General features: G+C 42.2%; 1 protein-coding gene across 1 annotated transcript in view; it reads right to left on the bottom strand.

The window, feature by feature from the left end:
• The window catches only part of LOC139759048 (ribosome biogenesis protein bop1-A), a 408882-nt gene that overhangs the window by 213459 nt on the left and 169992 nt on the right, over positions 1-25431 (bottom strand). Inside the window, exon 6 of the mRNA XM_071680955.1 lies at positions 13507-13607. Coding sequence (XP_071537056.1) covers positions 13507-13607 — 101 coding nt within the window. The remainder of the gene's footprint in view (positions 1-13506; positions 13608-25431) is intronic.

Here is a 25431-nt window from a genome sequence, read left to right as displayed (position 1 = left end):
ACAGTCACTCAATTTTTTTAATAAATTCCACTTCAATACCATCAAAACCTGCCACCTTGCTGGCTTTCATCTTGCACAAAGCTTTCACTACCTCTTCTCTGTTTACCAAATCATTCTCCCTCACCCTCTCATTCGCACACCATCTCGACCAAAACACCCTATATCTGCCACTGTATCATCTAACACATTCAAAAAACCTTCATAAATACTCACTCATCTCCTTCTCATCACCACTACTTGCTATTACCTCCCCATCAGCCCCCTTCACACGTTCCCATTTCTTCTCTTGTCTTACACACTTTATTTACCTCCTTCCAAAACATCTTTTTATTCTCCCTAAAATTTAATGATACTCTCTCACCCCAAACTCTCATTTGCCCTCTTTTTCACCTCTTGCACCTTTCTCTTGACCTCCTCCCTCTTTCTTTTATAAATCTCCCAGTCATTTCCACTATTTCTCTGCAAAAATTGTCCAAAAGCCTCCCTCTTCTCTTTCACTAATGATCTTCTTCATCCCAACACTCATTAGCCTTTCTAATCTGCCCACCTCCCAAGCTTCTCATGCCACAAGCATCTTTTGCGCAAGCCTTCACTGCTTCCCTAAATTCATCCCATTCCTCCCCCACTCCCTTTATGTCCTTTGCTCTCACCTTTTTCCATTCTACACTCAGTCTCTCCTGGTACTTCCTCACACAAGTCTCCTTCCGAAGCTCACTTACTCTCACTACTCTCTTCACCCCAATATTATCTCTTTTCTAAAAACCTCTACAAATCTTCACCTTTGCCTCCACAAGACAATGATCAGACATCCCTCCAGTTGCACCTCTCAGTACATTAACATCCAAAAGTCTCTCTGTCATGTGCCTATCAATCAACACGTCATCCGATAACGCTCTTTGGCCATCTCTCCTATTTACACAAGTATACTTATGTATATCTCTCTCTTTAAAGCAGGTATTCCTAATCACCAGTCCTTTTTCAGCATACAAATCTACAAGCTCTTTACTATTTCCATTTACAACACTGAACACCCCATGTACACCACTTATTCCCTCAACTGCCATATTAATCACCTTTGCATTAAAAAGACCCATCACTATAACCCGGTCTCGTGCATCAAAACTGCTAACACACTAACTCAGCTGCTTCCAAAACACTTGCCTTTCATGATTTTTCCTCTCATTCCTAGGTGCATAGGTCCCAAAAATCACCCATCTCTCTCCATCCATTTTCAGTTTTACCCATATCAATCTAGAGTTTACTTTCTTACACTCTATCACATACTCCCATAACTCCTGTTTCAGGCGCATTGCTACTCCTTCCTCTGCTCTTGTCCTCTCACCAACCCCTGACTTTACTCCCAAAACATTCCCAAACAACTCTTCCCCTTTACGCTTGAGCTTCGTTTCACTCAGCACGAAAACATCCAGGTTCCTTTCCTCAAACATACTATCTATCTCTCCATTTTTCTCATATTGGTCACATCCACACACATTTAGACACCCCCAATCTGAGCCTTTGAGGAGGATGAGCACTCCTCACATGACTCCCGTTTTCCCTTTTTTTATTCATTTATTTTCTATTTTGCTTTCTCGCTGTCCCCCGAGTTAGCGAGGTAGCGCAAGGAAACAGACGAAAGAATGGCCCAATCCACCCACATACACATGTATATACATACACTTCCAAACATGCAAATATACATACCTATACATCTCAAAGTATACCTATATATACACACACATACATATACATATATACACATGTACATAATTCATACTGTCTGCCTTTATTCATTCCCATCGCCGATCCGCCACACATCAAACAAAAACCCCCTTCCCCCTCATGTGTGCGAGGTAGTGCTAGGAAAAGACAACAAGGGCCAAATTCGTTCACACTCAGTCTCTTGCTGTCATGTAATAATGCACCGAAACCACAGCTCCCTTTCCACATCCAGGCCACACAGAACTTTCCATGATTTACCCCAGACGCTTTACATGCCCTGATTCAATCCATTGACAGCACGTCGGACCCGGTATACCACATCATTCCAATTCACTCTATTCCTTGCACACCTTTCACCCTCCTGCATGTTCAGGCCCCAATCACTCAAAATCTTTTTCACTTCATCTTTCCACCTCCAATTTGGTCTCCCACTTCTCCTTGTTCCCTCCACCTCTTACACATACATCCTCTTGGTCAATCTTTCCTCAATCATTCTATCCATGTGACCAAACCATTTTAAAACACCCTCTTCTGCTCTCTCAACCACAAGCTTATTACCACACATCTCTCTTACCCTTACATTACTCACTCGATCAAACCACCACATATTGTCCTCAAACATCTCATTTCCAGCACATCCACCCTCCTGTGCACAACTATATCCATATCCCACACCTCACAACCATATAACATTCTTGGAACCACTATTCCTTCAAACATACCCATTTTTGCTTTCCGAGATAATGTTCTCGACTTCCACACATTCTTCAAGGCTCCCAGAATTTTTGCCCCCTCCCCCACCCTATGATTCACTTCTGCTTCCCTGGTTCCATCCGCTGCCAAATCTACTCCCAGATATCTAAAACACTTCACTTCCTCCAGTTTTTCTCCATTCAAACTTACGTCCCAATTGACTTCACCCTCAACCCTACTGTACCTAATAACCTTGCTCTTATTCACATTTAATCTCAACTTTCTTCTTTGACACACTTTACCAAACTCAGTCACCAGCTTCTGCAGTTTCTCACAAGAATCAGCCACCAGTGCTGTATCATCAGCGAACAACAACTGACTCACTTCCCAAGCTCTATCATCCACAACAGACTGCATACTTGCCCCTCTTTCCAAAAGTCTTGCATTCACCTCCCTAACAACCCCATCCATAAACAAATTAAACAACCATGGAGACATCACACATCCCTGCCGCAAACCTACATTCACTGAGAACCAATCACTTTCCTCTCTTCCTACACGTACTCATGCCTTACGTCCTCAATGAAAACTTTTCACTACTTCTAACAACTGCTTCTAAATATATACATTTATTCTATTTATTTTGCTTTGTTGCTGTCTCCTGCATGAGTGAGGTAGCGCAAGGAAACAGACTAAAGAATGGCGCAACCCATCCACATACACATGAATATACATACACGTCAACACACGCAAATATACATACCCATACATCTCAACGTATACATATATATATATATATATATATATATATATATATATATATATATATACACACACAAAGACATATACATATATACGCATGTACATAATTCATAGTCTGCCTTTATTCATTCACATCGCCATACATGAAATAACAACGCCCTACCCCCTCATGTGTGTGAGGTAGCGCTAGGAAAAGACAACAAAGGCCACATTCATTCACACTCAGTCTCTAGCTGTCATGTAATAATGCAAAGAAACCACAGCTCCCTTTCCATATCCAGGCCCACAGAACTTTCCATGGTTTACCCCAGACGCTTCACATACCCTGGTTCAATCCATTGACAGCACGTCGACCCCGGTATACCACATCGTTCCAATTCAATCTATTCCTTGTATGCCTTTCATCCTCCTGCATGTTCAGGGACCGATCACTCAAAATCTTTTTCACTAAATCTTTCCACCTCCAATTTGGTCTCCCACTTCTCATTCCCTCCACCTCTGACACATATATCCTCTTTGTCAATCTTTCCTCACTCATTCTCTCCATGTGACCAAACCATTTTAAAACACCCTCTTCTGCTCTCTCAACCACACTCTTTTTATTACGACACATCTCTCTTACCCTTTCATTACTTACTCGATCAAACCACCTCACACCACATATTAACCTCAAACATCTCATTTGCAGCACATCCACCCTCCTCCTCACAACTCTATCCATAGCCCACGCCTCACAACCATATAACATTGTTGGAACCAATATTCCTTCAAACATACCCATTTTTGCTTTCGGAGATAATGTTTTCAATTTCCACACATTCTTCAAGACTCCCAGAATTTTTGCCCCCTCCCCCACCCTATGATTCACTTCCGCTTCCATGGTTCCATCCGCTGCCAAATCCACTCCCAGATATCTAAAACACTTTACTTCCTCCAGTTTTTCTCCATTCAAACTTACCTCCCAATTGACTTCACCCTCAACCCTACTGTACCTAATAACCTTGCTCTTTTTCACATTTACTCTCAACTTTCTTCTTTCACACTCTTTACCAAACTCAGTCACCAGCTTCTGCAGTTTCTCACATGAATCAGCCACCAGTGCTGTATCATCAGCAAAAAACAACTGACTCACCTCCCAAGCACTCTCATCCACAACAGACTGCATACTTGCCCCTCTTTCCAAAACTCTTGCCTTCACCTCCCTAACAACCCCATCCATAAACAAATTAAACAACCATGAAGACATCACACACCCCTGTCGCAAACCTACATTCACTGAGAACCAATCACTTTCCTCTCTTCCTACACGTACACATGCCTTACATCCTCGATAAAAACTTTTCACTACTTCTAACAACTTGCCTCCCACACCATATATTCTTAGTACCTTCCACAAAGTATCTCTATCAACTCTATCATATGCCTTCTCCAGATCCATAAATGCTACATACAAATCCATTTGCTTTTCTAAGTATTTCTCACATATATTCTTCAAAGCAAACACCTGATCCATACATCCCCTACCACTTCTGAAAGCACACTGCTCTTCCCCAATCTGATGCTCTGTAAATGCCTTCACTCTCTCAATCAATACCCTCCTGTATAATTTCACAGGAATACTCAACAAACTTATACATCTGTAATTTGAGCATTCACTTTTATCCCCTTTGCCTTTGTACAATACAAGGAGGAGATGGTTTCTAGCTCCCCACTCTCATCCCCTTTAGTCGCCTTCTACGACACGCAGGGAATGCATGGGAAGTATTCTCTCTCCCCTATCACCAGGCATATATATATCCCTGGGGATAGGGGGGAAAGAATACTTCCCACGCATTCCTCACGTGTCGTAGAAGTGACTAAAGGGGACGGGAGCGGGGGGCCAGAAACCCTCCAATCTTTGTATTTTGACTTTCTAAAAGGGGAAACAGAAGGAGTCATGCGGGGAGTTCTCATCCTCCTCGAAGGCTCAGATTGGGGTGTCTAAATGTGTGTGCATGTAACCAAGATGAGAAAAAAGGAGAGATAGGTAGTATGTTTGAGGAAAGGAACCTGGATGTTTTGGCTCTGAGTGACACGAAGCTCAAGGGTAAAGGGGAAGAGTGGATTGGGAATGTCTTGGGAGTAAAGTCAGGGGTTAGTAAGAGGACAAAAGCAAGGGAAGGAGTAGCACTACTCCTGAAACAGGAGTTTTGGGAGTATGTGACAGAGTGTAAGAAAGTAAATTCTAGATTGATATGGGTAAAACTGAAAGTTGATGGAGAGAGATGGGTGATTATCGGTGCATATGCACTTGGGCATGAGAAGAAAGATCATGAGAGGCAAGTGTTTTGGGAGCAGCTGAATGAGTGTGTTAGTGGTTTTGATGCACAAGATCGGGTTATAGTGATGGGTGATTTGAATGCAAAGGTGAGTGATGTGGCAGTTGAGGGAATAATTGGTATAATGGGGTGTTCAGTGTTGTAAATGGAAATGGTGAAGAGCTTGTAGATTTATGTGCTGAAAAAGGACTGGTGATTGGGAATACCTGGTTTAAAAAGCGAGACATACATAAGTATACGTATGTAAGTAGGAGAGATGGCCAGAGAGCGTTATTGGATTATGTGTTAATTGATAGGCACGCGAAAGAGAGACTTTTGGATGTTAATGTGCTGAGAGGTGCAACTGGAGGGATGTCTGATCATTATCTTGTGGAGAAGAAGGTGAAGATTTGTAGGGGTTTTCAGAAAAGAAGAGAGAATGTTGGGGTGAAGAGAGTGGTGAGAGTATGTGAGCTTGGGAAGGAGACTTGTGTGAGGAAGTACCAGGAGAGACTGAGTACAGAATGGAAAAAGGTGAGAGCAAAGGAGGTAAGGGGAGTGGGGGAGGAATGGGATGTATTTAGGGAAGCAGTGATGGCTTGCGCAAAAGATGCTTGTGGCATGAGAAGTGTGGGAGGTGGGTTGATTAGAAAGGGTAGTGAGTGGTGGGATGAAGAAGTGAGATTATTAGTGAAAGAGAAGAGAGAGGCATTTGGATGATTTTTGCAAGGAAAAAATGCACATGAGTGGGAGATATACAAAAGAAAGAGGCAGGAGGTCAAGAGAAAGGTGCAAGAGGTGAAAAAGAGGGCAAATGAGAGTTGGAGTGAGAGAGCATCATTTAATTTTAGGGAGAATAAAAATATCTTTTGGAAGGAGGTAAATAAAGTGCGTAAGGCAAGGGAGCAAATGGGAACTACTTCAGTGAAGGGGGCTAATGGGGAGGTGATAACAAGTAGTGGTGATGTGAGAAGGAGATTTTTTTTTTTTTTTTTTTTTATACTTTGTCGCTGTCTCCCGCGTTTGCGAGGTAGCGCAAGGAAACAGACGAAAGAAATGGCCCAACCCCCCCCCCCATACACATGTACATACACACGTCCACACACGCAAATATACATACCTACACAGCTTTCCATGGTTTACCCCAGACGCTTCACATGCCTTGCTTCAATCCACTGACAGCACGTCAACCCCTGTATACCACATGACTCCAATTCACTCTATTTCTTGCCCTCCTTTCACCCTCCTGCATGTTCAGGCCCCGATCACACAAAATCTTTTTCACTCCATCTTTCCACCTCCAATTTGGTCTCCCTCTTCTCCTCGTTCCCTCCACCTCCGACACATATATCCTCTTGGTCAATCTCTCCTCACTCATTCTCTCCATGTGCCCAAACCATTTCAAAACACCCTCTTCTGCTCTCTCAACCACGCTCTTTTTATTTCCACACCTCTCTCTTACCCTTACGTTACTTACTCGATCAAACCACCTCACACCACACATTGTCCTCAAACATCTCATTTCCAGCACATCCATCCTCCTGCGCACATCTCTATCCATAGCCCACGCCTCGCAACCATACAACATTGTTGGAACCACTATTCCCTCAAACATACCCATTTTTGCTTTCCGAGATAATGTTCTCGACTTCCACACATTTTTCAAGGCTCCCAAAATTTTCGCCCCCTCCCCCACCCTATGATCCACTTCCGCTTCCATGGTTCCATCCGCTGACAGATCCACTCCCAGATATCTAAAACACTTCACTTCCTCCAGTTTTTCTCCATTCAAACTCACCTCCCAATTGACTTGACCCTCACCCCTACTGTACCTAATAACCTTGCTCTTATTTACATTTACTCTCAACTTTCTTCTTCCACACACTTTACCAAACTCAGTCACCAGCTTCTGCAGTTTCTCACATGAATCAGCCACCAGCGCTGTATCATCAGCGAACAACAACTGACTCACTTCCCAAGCTCTCTCATCCCCAACAGACTTCATACTTGCCCCTCTTTCCAGGACTCTTGCATTTACCTCCCTAACAACCCCATCCATAAACAAATTAAACAACCATGGAGACATCACACACCCCTGCCGCAAACCTGAGAAGGAGATATAGTGAGTATTTTGAAGGTTTGTTGAATGTGTTTGATGATAGAGTGGCAGATATAGGGTGTTTTAGTCGAGGTGGTGTGCAAAGTGAGAGGGTTAGGGAAAATGATTTGGTAAACAGAGAAGAGGTAGTAAAAGCTTTGCGGAAGATGAAATTCCGGCAAGGCAGCAGGTTTGGATGGTATTGCTGTGGAATTTTTTAAAAAAGGAGGTGACTGTATTATTGACAGGTTGGTAAGGTTATTTAATGTATGTATGACTCATGGTGAGGTGCCTGAGGATTGGCGGAATGCATGCATAGTGCCATTGTACAAAGGCAAAGGGGATAAGAGTGAGTTCTCAAATTACAGAGGTATAAGTTTGTTGAGTATTCCTGGTAAATTATATGGGAGGGTATTGATTGATTGTGTGAAGGCATGTACAGAGCATCAGATTGGGGAAGAGCAGTGTGGTTTCAGAAGTGGTAGAGGATGTGTGGATCAGGTGTTTGCTTTGAAGAATGTATGTGAGAAATACTTAGAAAAGCAAATGGATTTGTATGTAGCATTTATGGATCTGGAGAAGGCATATGATAGAGTTGATAGAGATGCTCTGTGGAAGGTATTAAGAATATATGGTGTGGGAGGCAAGTTGTTAAAAGCAGTGAAAAGTTTTTATCGAGGATGTAAGGCATGTGTACGTGTAGGAAGAGAGGAAAGTGATTGGTTCTCAGTGAATGTAGGTTTGTGGCAGGGGTGTGTGATGTCTCCATGGTTGTTTAATTTGTTTATGGATGGGGTTGTTAGGGAGGTGAATGCAAGAGTTTTGGAAAGAAGGGCAAGTATGAATTCTGTTGGGGATGAGAGAGCTTGGGAAGTGAGTCAGTTGTTGTTCGCTGATGATACAGCGCTGGTGGCTGATTCATGTGAGAAACTGCAGAAGCTGGTGACTGAGTTTGGTAAAGTGTGTGAAAAAAGAAAGTTAAGAGTAAATGTGAATAAGAGCAAGGTAATTAGGTACAGTAGGGTTGAGGGTCAAGTCAATTGGGAGGCATGTTTTAATGGAGAAAAACTGGAGGAAGTAAAGTGTTTTAGATATCTGGAAGTGGATCTGGCAGCGGATGGAACCATGGAAGCGGAAGTGGATCATAAGGTGGGGGAGGGGGCGAAAATCCTGGGAGCCTTGAAGAATGTGTGGAAGATGAGAACATTATCTCGGAAAGCAAAAATGGGTATGTTTGAAGGAATAGTGGTTCCAACAATGTTGTATGGTTGCGAGGCATGGGCTATGGGTAGAGTTGTGCACAGGAAGATGGATGTGCTGGAAATGAGATGTTTGAGGACAATGTGTGGTGTGAGGTGGTTTGATCGAGTAAGTAACGTAAGGGTAAGAGAGATGTGTGGAAATAAAAAGAGCGTGGTTGAGAGAGCAGAAGAGGGTGTTTTGAAATGGTTTGGGCACATGGAGAGAATGAGTGAGGAAAGATTGACCAAGAGGATATATGTGTCGGAGGTGGAGGGAACGAGGAGAAGTGGGAGACCAAATTGGAGGTGGAAAGATGGAGTGAAAAAGATTTTGTGTGATCGGGGCCTGAATATGCAGGAGGGTGAAAGGAGGGCAAGGAATAGAGTGAATTGGATCGATGTGGTATACCGGGGCTGACGTGCTGTCAGTGGATTGAATCAGGGCATGTGAAGCGTCTGGGGTAAACCATGGAAAGCTGTAGGTATGTATATTTGCTTGTGTGGACGTATATATATACATGTGTATGGGGGTGGGTTGGGCCATTTCTTTCGTCTGTTTCCTTACGCTACCTCGCAAACGCGGGAGACAGCGACAAAGCAAAAAAAAAAAAAAAAAAAAAAAAAAAAAAAAAATTCATACTTGCTGCCTTTATTCTCTCCCATCGCTACCCCGCCACACATGAAATGATAACCCCCTCTCCCCGCATGCGCGCGAAGTAGCAATAGGAAAAGATAACAAAGGCCACGTTCGTTCACACTCAGTCTCTTGCTGTCATGTATAATGCACCCTTTACACATCCAGGCCCCACAAAACCTTCCATGGTTCACCCCAGATGCTTCATATGTCTTGTTTCAATCCACTGACAGTACATCAACCCTGGTATACCACATTGTTCCAATTCACTCTATTCCTTGTACGCCTTTCACCCTCCTGCATGTTCAGGCCCCGATCGCTCAAAATCTTTTTCACTCCATCTTTCCACCTCCAATTTAGTCTCCCACTTCTCCTCATTCCCTCCACCTCTGACACATATATCCTCTTTGTCAATGTTTCTTCACTCATTCTCTCTATGTGACCAAACCATTTCAAAACACTCTCTTCTGCTCTCTCAACCACACTCTTTATTACCACACATCTCTCTCACTCTTTCATTAATTACTCTGTCAAACCATCTTACACCACATATTGTCCTCAAACATCTCATTTCCAACACATCCACTCTCCTCTGCACAACTCTATAGCCCATACCTCACAACCATATAACATTGTTGGAACCACTATTCCTTCAAACATATTTATCTTTGATTTCCGAGATAATGTTCTCGCCTTCCACACATTTTTCAACGCTCCCAGAACTTTCACCCCCTCCCCCACCCTGTGGCTCACTTCTGCTTCCATGGTTCCATCCGCTGCCAAATCCACTCACAGATATCCAAAACACTTCACTTCCTCCAGTTTTTCTCCATTCAAACTTACCTCCCAGTTGACTTGTCCCTCAACCCTACTGTACCTAATAACCTTGCTCTTATTCACATTTACTCTCAGTTATCTTCTTTCACACACTTTACCAAAGTCAGTCACCAGCTTCTGCAGTTTCTCACCCAAATGAACCACCAGCGCTGTATCATCAGCGAACAACAACTGACTCACTCCCCAAGCTCTCTCGTCCATAACAGACCTTATAGTTGTCCCTCTCTCCAAAACTCTTGTATTCACCTCCCTAACAACCCCATCCATAAACAAATTAAATAACCAACCATGGAGACATCACGCACCCCTGCCACAAACCTACATTCACTGAGAACCAATCACTTTCCTCTCTTCCTACTCGTACACATGCTTTACATCCTCGAAAAAAACTTTTCACTGCTTCTAACAACGTGCCTCCTACACCATGCATTCTTAATACCTTCCACAGAGCATCTCTATCAACTCTATCATGTCCCTTCTCCAGATCCATAAATGGTACATACAAATCCATTTGCTATTCTAAGTATTTCTCACATACATTCTTGAAAGCAAACACCTGATCCACACATCCTCTACCACTTCTGAAACCAGACTGCTCTTCCCCAATCTGATGCTCTGTACATGCTTTCAACCTCTCAATCAATATCTCCCATATAATTTCCTAGGAATACTCAAAAGTTATACCTCTGTAATTTGAGCACTCATCTTTATCCCCTTTGCCTTTGTACAATGGCACTATGCAAGTATTCTGCCAATCCTCAGGCACCTCATCATGAGTCATACATGCATTAAATATCCTTACCAACCAGTCAACAATACAGTCACCCCCTTTTTTTAATAAATTCCACTGCAATACCATCCAAACCAGCTGCCATGCCAGCTTAAATCCTTAAGGGAGATTTCTCATAATTTTCTCACAATATAATGGATAAAATTTCAAGGAACATGCAGCATAACACAGGGACATTTCTCTAATAGGATTCATTGAGGAACGGCACTGCCGAAACAGGTATATATGATTCAAGCATAATGAATGTAGATTTGTATTACTTAAGCATTTATGGTTATTCATGTTTATAAGTAGAGGAAATTTAGCTCATATCTGAGCCAATAAAGAATGTCCTAATAATGAGTATCTTTTATTCTCCTGATGTTTCCCTCAGCAAATTTCATTTTTAACTAACTAATGTTTACAATGGTTACCATGTTATTGATAAGTAGTTTGTGTGTATTTTCCTGAACATTATTTCAGAATATGAGTTTGGTAGAATGTGTGGGAAGTAAATGTTGAGAGATGATGTAAATAAAAGTAAGGTTGTTAAACTCAGCAGGGAATAGGGAAAGGTTGGTGGGACTGTAAGTTTGAATGAAGAGAACCTGAAAGATGATAAGTTTTAGATACCTGAAAGTGGACATGACAACACATAGAATCATGGATTCTGTAGTAAACCACAGAGTAGGTGAGTGAGTTAAGGTCCTAGGTGCACTGAGGAGTGTGTGGAAAGACAGGTTCAACGTCTGTAAGGGAAAGAATGTGTATTCTAATGGTATAGTTATCCCAACTTTGCTGTATAGGTGAGTGTCCTTGATCAAAATATGGATGTTCTGGAAACGGAATATTTGAAGATAATATGTGGTGTGAGCAGTGTTGACTGCATAAGAAATGATGGGGTAAGCTTATAAAAGTGTTTGGATGACAGACTAGATAATTGTAAAATGAAATAGTTTGGACACACAGATAGCATTTGTGAGAAGATGACTAAAAGAGTAAATGTGTCAGAAGTAGTGGAGGCAAGGAGACTAAGGACAAGATAGAAAGACAAAGTGAAGAATGCTTTGTGCAACTGGGGCCTGAACATGTAGGAAGGTGTGAGGCATGCATGGGCCAGACCAAACAGGAGCAATGTGGTACTGTTTATGGGAAGATAATATCTCGTTATGATGATGTATCAGTTCCTCATGCATGTGTATGGTAATCTATTTGTAATTACTCATTTGTACAGTATGAAGCAAGAAGCCCACACTCATAGAGCCCCTTCTCTTAAAATTTCTATACCATCAGACAAACATTTAAAGTTATGTATACTGTTTGCATTCATAACTTCATCACTCAATTCTATTCTGCTAGTCACCTCCACCCATTATGAGAGGGCCCCTCTGACATACTTCCTTTATGTCCTTCCATTTAGATAATCAAGCCCCTTTAATCCTGCCAGGTAATCCAGCTTCTTAATCAGCCTCCCATGAGGTATAGTGTACAATGCTTACTGGTAGTAAAGATACAAACATGCAAGTTTGTGCATGTGCACATGACTGGAATTAGCTTGAGGATGCGAGTGTCTATGCATGAGTAGGATGAGGAGAAGTGAGATTTTTTGGTGATGTGAAAAAGATAGTGTGTAGAAGGTTGTTCATACCCAATCTAAACTACTTAAAAGCCTAAGCTAGATGACTACAAACACTGAATTTGCCCATGAGAGTCCCTGAATATTCCTCCAGTGTTCAGCTGGGATTAACGATAAATACAGACCATGGAAAAAGCACAACTTATCTTACAGTATGGATCTATCTATCTACCTAACCTATATCTCTCATGCCTGTTCCCACCTAGAACTTTCTCAAGGGCAACGTTGGCCATGGCTATAGTTTTCATAACGAAGAAACTCCAGTGCTTCTTCTTAGCCTTTAGTGCTTTGCCCTTAATAGGCCACTGGCTGAGAGGCTCCTACCTAATTTTCTTATTAAATACTACTACCTAACTCCTGCCTAATGTTGCTAACAACTAACCCTACCTAATGTTCGTGCCTACCATTCTATCTATTGTTCCTTCCATTTTGCCAAAAGGCAGGGCTAGTGCACAGAGATCACTGCAAGAAAATCTAAAGTTATGAAGAATGAGTTGTGTGAGTTAAGTGTTGTCAAGAGTTACGTATGACAAGGAAAGATTGTATGTCTGTGGACAGAATGCCAGTAGTCCACTTGTTGGTGAGGCAGAAAGAAAGACACCTACCTAGGAACTTGACAACTACTGAAGTGCTGGCACACTACTCAGCTGTCACTAACCCTCCCAATACCCAGTTGGGTAGTACTGGTAATGCACCTCCCTGGTTGTTGGCTCCCTACCAACTACTACCTAACACATCAATTTCATCTTTACCATCAAAATAATTCTTGTGCTATGGCACCCTTATCATAGTTAAAAAAGAAATAAAATGCACTTACACGGACAAATGATTTCCAGAAAGGTATCTCTCGAATACTATTAAAGCGCTTTTTTCCAATTGGTAAATATTCAGGTGGAGGGTTATACGATTCACCATGACCTGAAATGAACAGAAAAAACTTCTCCATTAATAAATAAGGTCTTGGAGGAACTTTAGTTTTCCGAATTACCGTGTTAAAAAAAAAAATCATTGTTCACTGAACAAAGATATAAAACACCACCACATCCTTCCTATATTTCTTCAGGTAATATCATCAACCATACTGTAAAGAATTTCTTTTCAAGACCTTAAGATAAATTTGAAAAAATCTCATTGCATTATGTTCTTGAGGAAAGAAGTTGAACTTCAGTGTACTAAAGTCCAACAGTTATGGAGACTCTTTTGTAGTGGCCACCCCTTGAGGAAGTTCCGAAAGGAACAACATCAAGGATATAGACAGAGAGATAGATAGAAAAGAAGTGTGAACCAGTACTGTTACACACATCTATATAGAAGCAGTAGGTAGTAGCTGGCAGGCAGCTAACAACCAGAGAGGTACATTACCAGCACTACCTGCCTGGGTATCGGAAAGGTTAGTGATGCTTGCGTTAAGAGCCTGCACTTCAGTGGTTGTCAAGTTGCACTCCTCTGACCCAGGTAGCTGTCTTTTCTTTCTACCTCACCCACATGTGAACTACTGGCATTCTGTCATCAACCACATACTCTCTCCTTGTCATACATAACACCTGACGACAGATAACTCACACAACATATTCTTTGTAACTCTAAATTATCCTGCAATGAGCACTATGGGATAGCTATGCCATTAGGCAAAATGTGAAGAGCAATAAATACAAGTAAAAGGTAGGAACTTTTAGGCAAAAGCATTAGGAAGAAGTAATTGATAGAAACATTAAGCAGTGTTTGACAGAAGTGGTTAATGGGAATATTTGGTATAGGAGCCTTTGCAAACACTACACCAGAGATGCCCTCTGCCAGTGAACTGTTCAGGGTGAGGCACTAAAGGCTAAGAAGTGGCACGGGTGTTCACTAGTTATAAGAAGAAACATCAGAGACATAGATAGATAAGCATATAGATAGAGACAAGGATTTGAATGATCAAATTTCTCATTGAAGAAGAAAAATGTTTTGCTTTTTTCTATTCCTTCCTCTTCTTACTATTATCATTATAATCACAATTATAATAATTAAATTTTTTCATGCGCTTTTGCTACTTTCCATGTGATTGAGGTAGCTATTTCTAATGCTCCCTCTTTCAATTAGTAACACAAGGGGGGAGGATTTCCAGTCCTTGGCCCCAGCCCATCTTAAGTTGCCTTCTACAAAATGTAAGGCGTGCATGGGCAGTATTCCTTCCCTGGAGAAAGAATCCTTCCTCATATTCCCTGCATGTTGTAAAAGATGACTAAAGGGGGCAGAAGCAGAGGGCTGGAGAAACTCCCACCCTTGTATTTCAATTTCTAAAAGAGGAAGCAAAAGGAGTTAAGCGGGAAGTGCTCATTCTCCTCGAAGGCTCAGATGGGGGTGTCTGAATATGTGTGGGTGTAACAAAGATGAGAAGAAAGGAGAGATAGGTAGTATATTTGAGGAAAGAAACCTGGATGTTATGACTCTGAGTGAAATGAAGCTCAGGGTAAAGGGGAAGAGTGAATTGAGAAAGTCCTGTGAGTAAAGTCTGGGGTTAGGGAGAGAACAAGAGCTAAGGAAGGAGTAGCAATACTCCTAAAGCAGGAGCTGTGGGAGTATGTGATAAAGTGTATGAAAGTAAATTCTAGATTGATCTGGGCAAAACTGAAAGTGGATGGAGAGAGATTGGTGATTATTCGTGCTCATGCACCTGGTCATAAGAAAGATCATGAAGCAAGTTTTTAAGGAGCAGCTGGGCGAGTGTGTTAACAGCTTTGATGCAAGAGACCAGGTTCTAGTGATGGGCGATTTAAATGCGAAGGTGAGTAATGTGGCAGTTGAGGGGATAATTGGTGTACATGGGGTTTTCAGTGTCATGAATGGAAACAGTGAAGAGGTTGTGGATATGTATGCTGAAAAAAGACTGGTGTTTGGGAATACCAAGTTTAAAAAAGGGATATAAATAAGTATACATATGTGAGTAGGAGGGGCGAGCGGGGGGCCAGAAATCCTCCCCTCCTTGTATTGACTTTCTAAAATGGGAAACAGAAGGAGGAGTCACGCGGGGAGTGCTCATCCTCCTCGAAGGCTCAGAGTGGGGTGCCTAAATGTGTGTGGATGTAACCAAGATGTGAAAAAAGGGGAGATAGGTAGTATGTTTGAGGAAAGGAACCTGGATGTTTTGGCTCTGAGTGAAACGAAGCTCAAGGGTAAAGGGGAAGAGTGGTTTGGGAATGTCTGGGGAGTAAAGTCAGGGGTTAGTGAGAGGACAAGAGCAAGGGAAGGAGTAGCAATACTCCTGAAACAGGAGTTGTGGGAGTATGTGATACAGTGTAAGAAAGTAAATTCTCGATTAATATGGGTAAAACTGAAAGTTGATGGAGAGAGGTGGGTGCATATGCACCCGGGCATGAGAAGAAAGATCATGAGAGGCAAGTGTTTTGGGAGCAGCTGAATGAGTGTGTTAGTGGTTTTGATGCACGAGACCGGGTTATAGTGATGGGTGATTTGAATGCAAAGGTGAGTAATGTGGCAGTTGAGGGAATAATTGGTATACATGGGGTGTTCAGTGTCGTAAATGGAAATGGTGAAGAGCTTGTAGATTTATGTGCTGAAAAAGGACTGATGATTGGGAATACCTGGTTTAAAAAGCGAGATATACATAAGTATACTTATGTAAGTAGGAGAGATGGCCAGAGAGCGTTATTGGATTACGTGTTAATTGACAGGCGTGCGAAAGAGAGACTTTTGGATGTTAATGTGCTGAGAGGTGCAACTGGAGGGATGTCTGATCATTATCTTGTGGAGGCTAAGGTGAAGATTTGTATGGGTTTTCAGAAAAGAAGAGTGAATGTTGGGGTGAAGAGGGTGGTGAGAGTAAGTGAGCTTGGGAAGGAGACCTGTGTGAGGAAGTACCAGGAGAGACTGAGTACAGAATGGAAAAAGGTGAGAACAATGGAAGTAAGGGGAGTGGGGGAGGAATGGCATGTATTTAGGGAATCAGTGATGGATTGCGCAAAAGATGCTTGTGGCATGAGAAGAGTGCGAGGTGGGTTGATTAGAAAGGGTAGTGAGTGGTGGGATGAAGAAGTAAGAGTATTAGTGAAAGAGAAGAGAGAGGCATTTGGACGATTTTTGCAGGGAAAAAATGCAATTGAGTGGGAGATGTATAAAAGAAAGAGACAGGAGGTCAAGAGAAAGGTGCAAGAGGTGAAAAAAAGGGCAAATGAGAGTTGGGGTGAGAGAGTATCATTAAATTTTAGGGAGAATAAAAAGATGTTCTGGAAGGAGGTAAATAAAGTGCGTAAGACAAGGGAGCAAATGGGAACTTCAGTGAAGGGCGCAAATGGGGAGGTGATAACAAGTAGTGGTGATGTGAGAAGGAGATGGAGTGAGTATTTTGAAGGTTTGTTGAATGTGTTTGATGATAGAGTGGCAGATATAGGGTGTTTTGGTTGAGGTGGTGTGCAAAGTGAGAGGGTTAGGGAAAATGATTTGGTAAACAGAGAAGAGGTAGTGAAAGCTTTGCGGAAGATGAAAGCCGGCAAGGCAGCAGGTTTGGATGGTATTGCAGTGGAATTTATTAAAAAAGGGGGTGACTGTATTGTTGAGTGGTTGGTAAGGTTATTTAATGTATGTATGACTCATGGTGAGGTGCCTGAGGATTGGCGGAATGCGTGCATAGTGCCATTGTACAAAGGCAAAGGGGATAAGAGTGTGAGCTCAAATTACAGAGGTATAAGTTTGTTGAGTATTCCTGGTAAATTATATGGGAGGGTGTTGATTGAGAGGGTGAAGGCATGTATAGAGCATCAGATTGGGGAAGAGCAGTGTGGTTTCAGAAGTGGTAGAGGATGTGTGGATCAGGTGTTTGCTTTGAAGAATGTATGTGAGAAATGTATGTGAGAAATACTTAGAAAAGCAAATGGATTTGTATGTAGCATTTATGGATCTGGAGAAGGCATATGATAGAGTTGATAGAGATGCTCTGTGGAAGGTATTAAGAATATGTGGTGTGGGAGGAAAGTTGTTAGAAGCAGTGAAAAGTTTTTATCGAGGATGTAAGGCATGTGTACGTGTAGGAAGAGAGGAAAGTGATTGGTTCTCAGTGAATGTATGTTTGCGGCAGGGGTGTGTGATGTCTCCATGGTTGTTTAATTTGTTTATGGATGGGGTTGTTAGGGAGGTGAATGCAAGAGTTTTGGAAAGAGGGGCAAGTATGAAGTCTGTTGGGGATGAGAGAGCTTGGGAAGTGAGTCAGTTGTTGTTCGCTGATGATACAGCGCTGGTGGCTGATTCATGTGAGAAACTGCAGTAGCTGGTGACTGAGTTTGGTAAAGTGTGTGAAAGAAGAAAGTTAAGAGTAAATGTGAATAAGAGCAAGGTTATTAGGTACAGTAGGGTTGAGGGTCAAGTCAATTGGGAGGTGAGTTTGAATGGAGAAAAACTGGAGGAAGTGAAGTGTTTTAGATATCTGGGAGTGGATCTGGCAGCGGATGGAACCATGGAAGCGGAAGTGGATCATAGGGTGGGGGAGGGGGCGAAAATTCTGGGGGCCTTGAAGAATGTGTGGAAGTCGAGAACATTATCTCGGAAAGCAAAAATGGGTATGTTTGAAGGAATAGTGGTTCCAACAATGTTGTATGGTTGCGAGGCGTGGGCTATGGATAGAGTTGTGCGCAGGAGGATGGATGTGCTGGAAATGAGATGTTTGAGGACAATGTGTGGTGTGAGGTGGTTTGATTGAGTGAGTAACGTAAGGGTAAGAGAGATGTGTGGAAATAAAAAGAGCGTGGTTGAGAGAGCAGAAGAGGGTGTTTTGAAGTGGTTTGGGCACATGGAGAGAATGAGTGAGGAAAGATTGACCAAGAGGATATATGTGTCGGAGGTGGAGGGAACGAGGAGAAGAGGGAGACCAAATTGGAGGTGGAAAGATGGAGTGAAAAAGATTTTGTGTGATCGGGGCCTGAATATGCAGGAGGGTGAAAGGAGGGCAAGGAATAGAGTGAATTGGAGCGATGTAGTATACCGGGGTTGACGTGCTGTCAGTGGATTGAATCAAGGCATGTGAAGCGTCTGGGGTAAACCATGGAAAGCTGTGTAGGTATGTATATTTGCGTGTGTGGATGTATGTATATACATGTGTATGGGGGGGGGGGGTTGGGCCATTTCTTTCGTCTGTTTCCTTGCGCTACCTCGCAAACGCGGGAGACAGCGACAAAGTATAATAAAAAAAAAATATAAAATGTGAGTAGGAGAGGTCAAATGGCATTAGTAGATTACGTGTTAATTGATAGGTGTGTAAAAGAGAGACTTTTCCATGGTAATGTGCTGAGAGGGACAGCTGGAGGGATGTATGATCACAATCTCATGGAGGCAGAGGCGAAGATTTGCAGAGGTTTTCAAAAAAAAAAAAAAAAAAAAAAAGAAGAAAAAAATGTTTGGGAGAAGAGAGTGGTAAGAGTAAGTGAGCATAGAAAGGACACTTCTGTGAGAAGTACCAAGAGAGATTGAGTGCAGAATGATAAAAGGTGAGAGCAAATAATGCAAGGGGAGTGAGTGAAAAATGGGATGTATTTAGGGAAGCAGTGATAGCTTGTGCAAAGGATGCATGTGGCATGAGAAAGGTGAGAGGAGGGCATATTAAAGAGGGTAGTGAGCGGTGGGATCAAGAAGTAAGGTTGTTAGTAAAGAGAAAAGAAAGGCGTCTGGATGATACTTGCAAAGAGTGCAAGTGACTGGGAAATGTAAAAAAGAAAGTGGCATGAGGTCAAGAGAAAGGTGCAAGAGTTGAAAAGGATGGCAAATGAGAGTTGGAGTGAGAGAGTATCATTAAATTTTAGGAAGAATAAAAAGATATTTTGGAAGGAGGTAAACAACATGCTTAAGACAAGAGAACAAATGGGAACATCGGTGAAGGGGGCAAGTGGGGAAGTAAATAATGGGTAGTGATGAAGTGAGAAGGAGATGGAGTGAGGATTTTGAAGGTTTGTTGAATGTGTTTGATGATAGAGTGGCAGATATAGGGAGTTAAATCAGGGTAGTGTGTGAAGTGAGAGGGTCAGGGAGAATGGTTTGGTTAAGAGAGAAGAGGGAATCAAGGTTTTACGGAAGATGAAATCCAGCAAGGCAGCAGGTTTGGATGATACTGCAGTAGCATTTATTAAAAAAGTGGGTGAATGTGTTGTTGATTGGTTGGTAAGGATACTAAATGTTAGTATGGGCCATGGTGAAGTACCTGAGGATTGGCCGAATGCATGTATAGTGCCATCGTATGAAGGCAAAGGGCATAAAGGTGAGTGTTCAAACTACATAGGCATAAATTTCTTGAGTATTCCTGGGAAATTTCATGGGAGGGTATTGATTGAGAGGGTGAAGGCATGTACAAAGCATTAGATTGGGGAAGAGCAATGTCATTTCAGAAGTGGTAGTGGATGTGTGGATCAGGTGTTTGCTTTTAAGAATGTGTATGAGAAATACTTAGAAAAACAGATGGATTTGCATGTAGCATTCATGGATCTGGAGAAGGCATACAATAGGGTTGATAGAGAAGCTTAGTGGAAGGTCTTAAGGGTATATGGTGTGAGAGGTAAGTTGCTGGAAGCAGTGAAAAGTTTTTACCAAGGAAGTAAGGCATATTTATGAGTAAGAAGACAGGAGAGTGATTGGTTCCCAGTGAATGTCAGTCTAAGGCAGGGGTGGATGATGTCCCCATGGTAGTTTAATTTGTTTATGGATGGAGTGGTTAGGGAGGTAAGCGCAAGAATTTTAGAGAAAGGGCCAAGAATGCTGTCTATTGGGGATGAGAGGGCCTGGGAGGTGAGTCAGTTGTTCACTGATGATACAACTATAGTTGTTGATTTGAGTGAGAAACTGCAGAAGTAGGTGACTAAGTCTGAAAAAGTGTGTGACAAGAAAATTGAGAGTAAATGTGAATAAGAGCAAGATTCAGTAGGGTTGAGGAACAGATAATTGGGATGTAAGTTTGAATGTAAAATATCAGATTAAGTGAAGTGTTTTAGATATCTGAGAGAAGACTTAGCAGTGAATGGAACCATGGAAGTGGAAGTGAGTCACTGGGTGGAGGAGGGGACAAAGATTCTGTGAGTGATGAGGAATGTGTGGAAGGATGGAACATTACCTCAGAGAGCAAAAATGGGTAAGTTAGATGGAACAGTAGATCCAACAATGGTATATGGTTGTGAGGCATGGGTTATAGATAGGGTTGTATGGAGGAGGGTGGATGCGTTGGAAATGAAATTTCTGAGGACAATATGCGGTGTGAGGTGGTTTGAGTGAGTAAGTAGTGAAAGAGTAGGAGAGATGTGTGGAAATAAAAAGAATGTGGTTAAGAGAGCAGAAGAGGGTGTGTTCAAATGGTTTGAAAACATATGGAGAGAATGAGAGAGGAAAGATTGACAAAGAAGATACATATAAAAGTCAGAGGTGAAGGGAACAAGAAGCCAGAGACGAAACTGGAGGTGGAAGGATGGAGTAAAAAACATTTTGAGTGATCAGGGACTAAATACACAGGAGGGAGAGAGGTGTACAAGGAATATAGTACGTTAGAATGATGTGGTATACCTGGGTCGATGTGCTGTTAATGGAAGAACCAAGGCATGTGAAGCATCTGGGGTAAACCACAAAAAGATATATGAAGCCTGGATGTGGATAGTGAGCTGTGGTTTCAGTGCATTATACATGACAGCTAGAGACTGAGTGTGAACGAAGGTGGCCTTTATTGTCTTTTCCTAGCACTACCTCGCGCATGCAGGGGTGGTTATTTCACATGTGGCTGGGTGGTGACAGGAATGAATGAAGGCAGCAAGTATGACTTATGTACATGTGTAAATATGTATAGGTCTGTGTATGTATATATATGTATACATTGAAATGTATAGGTAGGTATATGTGCGTGTGTGGATGTGTATGTATAAGCATGTGTATGTGGGTGGGTTGGGCCATTCTTTCGTCTGTTTCCTTGCGCTACCTCGCTAACGCAGGAGACAGCGACAAAGTATAAAAAATATAAAATAAAATACATCCACAGACATAAACATATATACACTTGTACATATTCATACTTGCTTGCCTTCATCCATTCCTGTCTGTGTATGTACATGTATGTATATGTGCATGTATGTGCATTTATGGATATGTATATGTGTGTATATGAGTGGATGGGCCATTCTTTGCCTGTTTCCTGCCGCTACCTCGCCAACACGGGAAACAGTGATTAAGTATAGAAAGTATATGTATATGAATATAAATAGTTACTATACCTTGTCACTGTCTCCCGCGTTAGCGAGGTAGCGCAAGGAAACAGACGAAAGAATGGCCCAACCCACCCACATACACATGTATATACATACACGTCCACACACGCATATATACATACCTATACATTTAAATGTATACATATATATACATACAAAAACATATACAAATATACACATGTACATGTACATAATTCATTCCCGTTGCCACCCCGCCACACATGAAATATCTCCCGCGTTAGCGAGGTAGTGCAAGGAAACAGACGAAGAATGTCCCAACCCACCCATATACACATGTATATACATAAACACCCACACACGGACATGTACATGCATATATACTCCAACATACACATACATATACATACATATACACACGTACACATCCATACTTGCTCCCTTCATCCATTCCCCTTGCCACCCTGCTACACATGAAATAGCATCCAACCCCTCCAGTGAGGCAGTGCTGGGAACAGACAAAAAAAGACTACAATTGTCCACACTCAGTCTCTAGCTGTCATGTGTAATGCACTGAAACCACAGCTCCTTTTCCACATCAAGGCCACACACACCTTTCCATGGTATACCCCAGCCAATTCACATGCCCTGGTTTAATCCACTGACAGCACGTCGACCCTGGCAAACCACATCGTTCCAATTCACTCTGTTCCTTGAACACCTTTCACCCTGCTGTATGTTCAAGCCCTGATCAACCAAAATCTCCCTAACTCCATCCTTCCACCTCCAATGTGGTCCCACGCTTCTCCTTCTTCACCACACCTCTGAGACATATATCCTCTTTGTCAATCTTTCCTCACTCATTCTCTCCAAGTGTCCAAACCATTTCAACACATCTGCTCTCTCAACCACACCTTTTTTTACTACCACACATTCTTCAATGCTACCAGATTCCCCCCCCCCCCCAAACTCACATCCACTTCAATGGTTCCATCTGCTGCTAAGTCCACTCCCAGATATCTAAAACACTTCACTTCCTCCAGTTTTTCTCTATTCAAACTTACCTCCCAATTAACTTGTCCCTCAACCCTACTGAATCTAATAAACTTACTCTTATTCACATTTACTCTCAACTTTCTTCTTCCACACACTTTATCAAAATCAGTCACCAACTTTTGCAGTTTCTCACACGAATCAGCTACCAGCGCTGTATCATAACACCTGACTCACTTCTCAAGCCTTCTCATCCACAACAGACTGCATACTTGCCCCTCTCTCCAAAACTCTTGCATTCACCTCCCTAACAACTCCATCCATATACTAATTAAAAATTAAACAACACTGGAGACATCATACACTCGTAACACAAACTGACATTCACTGGGAATCAATCACTTTCCTCTCTTCCTTACATACTTGCTGAAAACTTTTCACTGCTTCTAGCAACTTTCCTCCCACACCATATACTCTTATAACCTTCCAAAAGCATCTCTATCAACCCTATCATATGCCTTCTACAGATCCATAAATGCTACATACAAATTCATTTGTTTCTCTAAGCATTTCTCACATACATTCTTCAAAGCAAACACCTGATCCACACATCTTCTACCACTTCTGAGACCATACTGCTCTTCTGCAATCTGATGCTCTGTACATGCCTTTACCCTCTCTAATCAATACCCTCCCATATAATTTACCAGGAATACTCAACAAACTTATGCCCCTGTAATTCGAACACTCACCTTTATCCCCTTTGCCCTTGTACTATGGCACTATGCATGCATTCCACCAATCCTCAGGCACTTCAGCATGATCCATACATACACTGAATATCCTTACCAACCAATCAACAACACAGTCACCCCCTTTTTTAATAAATTCCACAGCAATATCATCCAAATCCGGCTGCCTTGGAGGATTCCATCTTCCGCAAAGCTTTCACTACCTCTTCTCTGTTTACCAAATCATCCTCCCTGGCCCTCTCACTTTCCTTACCAACCCAACCAAAATATTCTATATCTGCCACTCTATCATCAAACACATTCAACAAACCTTCAAAATATTCACTCCATCTCCTTCTCACTTCATCACTACATGTTATAACCTGCCCATTTGCCCCCTTCACCGGTGTTCCCATTTGTTCTCTTCTTTTACGCACTGTATTTACCTATTTCTGAAACATCTTTTCATTCTCCCTAAAAGGTAATGATACTCTCTCACCCCAACACTCATTTGCCCTCTTCTTCACCTCTTGCACCTTTTATTTAACCTCCTGCTGCTTTCTTGTACACATCTAGACATTTGCACTACTTTCCTGCAAAAATCATCCAAATGCCTCTCTCTTCTCTTTCAATAATAATCTTACTTCTTCATCCCACCACTCACTACCCTTTCTAATCTGCTCACCTCCCACCTTTCTCATGCCACATGCATCTTTCACGCAAGCTATCACTGCTTCCCTAAATACATCCCATTCTTCCCCCACTCCCCTTGTGTCATTTGCTCTCACCTTTTAACATTCTGCACTCAATCTCTCCTGGTACTTCCCCACACGTCTCCTTTCCAAGCTCACTTACTCTCACCTGTCTCTCCTCCCCAACATTCTCTCTTCTTTTCTTTAGATGGTATTGTACTGAAATCTATCAAAAAAGGGAGTGATTGTGTTGTTGATTGGTTGGCAAGGATATTCAATGTATGTAAGTATCATGGTAAAAAGCCTGAGGATTGGCAGCAAGCATGCATAGTGCCACTGTACAAAGGCAGAGTGGATAAAGATGAGTGCTCAAATTACAAGGTATAAGTTTGTTGAGTATTCCTGGGAAATTATATGGGAGGGTACTGATTGAGAGGGTTAAGGCATGTACAGAGCATCAGACTGTTGTTGAGTGTTACTGGGAAATTATATGGGAGGGTACTGATTGAGAGGGTAAAGGCATGCACAGAGCATCAGATTGGAAGAGAGCAGTGTGGTTTCAGAAGTGGTAGAGGTTGTGTGGATCAGGTGTTTGCTTTGAAGAATATATGAGAGAAATACTTGGAAAAACAGATGGATTTGTATGTAACATTTGTGGATCTCGAGAGGGCATATGATAGGGTGGATAGAGATGCTTTCTGGGAAGTTTTAAGAGTATATGGTGTGGGAGGTAAGTTGCTAGAAGCAGTGAAAAGTTTTAACCAAGGATGTAACAAATTATCCCCCCTGGGAATAGGGAGAAAGAATACTTCCCACGCATTCCTCACATATCGTAGAAGGCGACTAAAGGGGACAGGAGCAGGGGGCTAGAAACCCTCCCCTCCTTGTATTCTAAATTTCTAAACAGGGAAACAGAAGAAGGAGTCACGTGAGCAGTGCTCATCCTCCTCGAAGGCTCAGATTGGGGTGTGTGGATGTAACCAAGATGATAAAAAAGGAGAGATAGGTAGTATCTTTGAGGAAAGGAACCTGGATATTTCGGCTCCGAGTGAAACGAAGCTCAAGGGTAAAGGGGAAGAGTGGTTTGGGAATGTCCTGGGAGTAAAGTAAGGGTTAGTGAGAGGACAAGAGCAAGGGATGGAGTAGC

This window comes from Panulirus ornatus, chromosome 32 (assembly GCF_036320965.1).
Source record: "Panulirus ornatus isolate Po-2019 chromosome 32, ASM3632096v1, whole genome shotgun sequence".
Classification (NCBI taxonomy): Eukaryota; Metazoa; Arthropoda; class Malacostraca; order Decapoda; family Palinuridae; genus Panulirus; species Panulirus ornatus.
The sequence above is the reverse complement of the archived record's forward strand: the minus strand, read 5'-3'. Positions and strand labels throughout refer to the sequence as shown.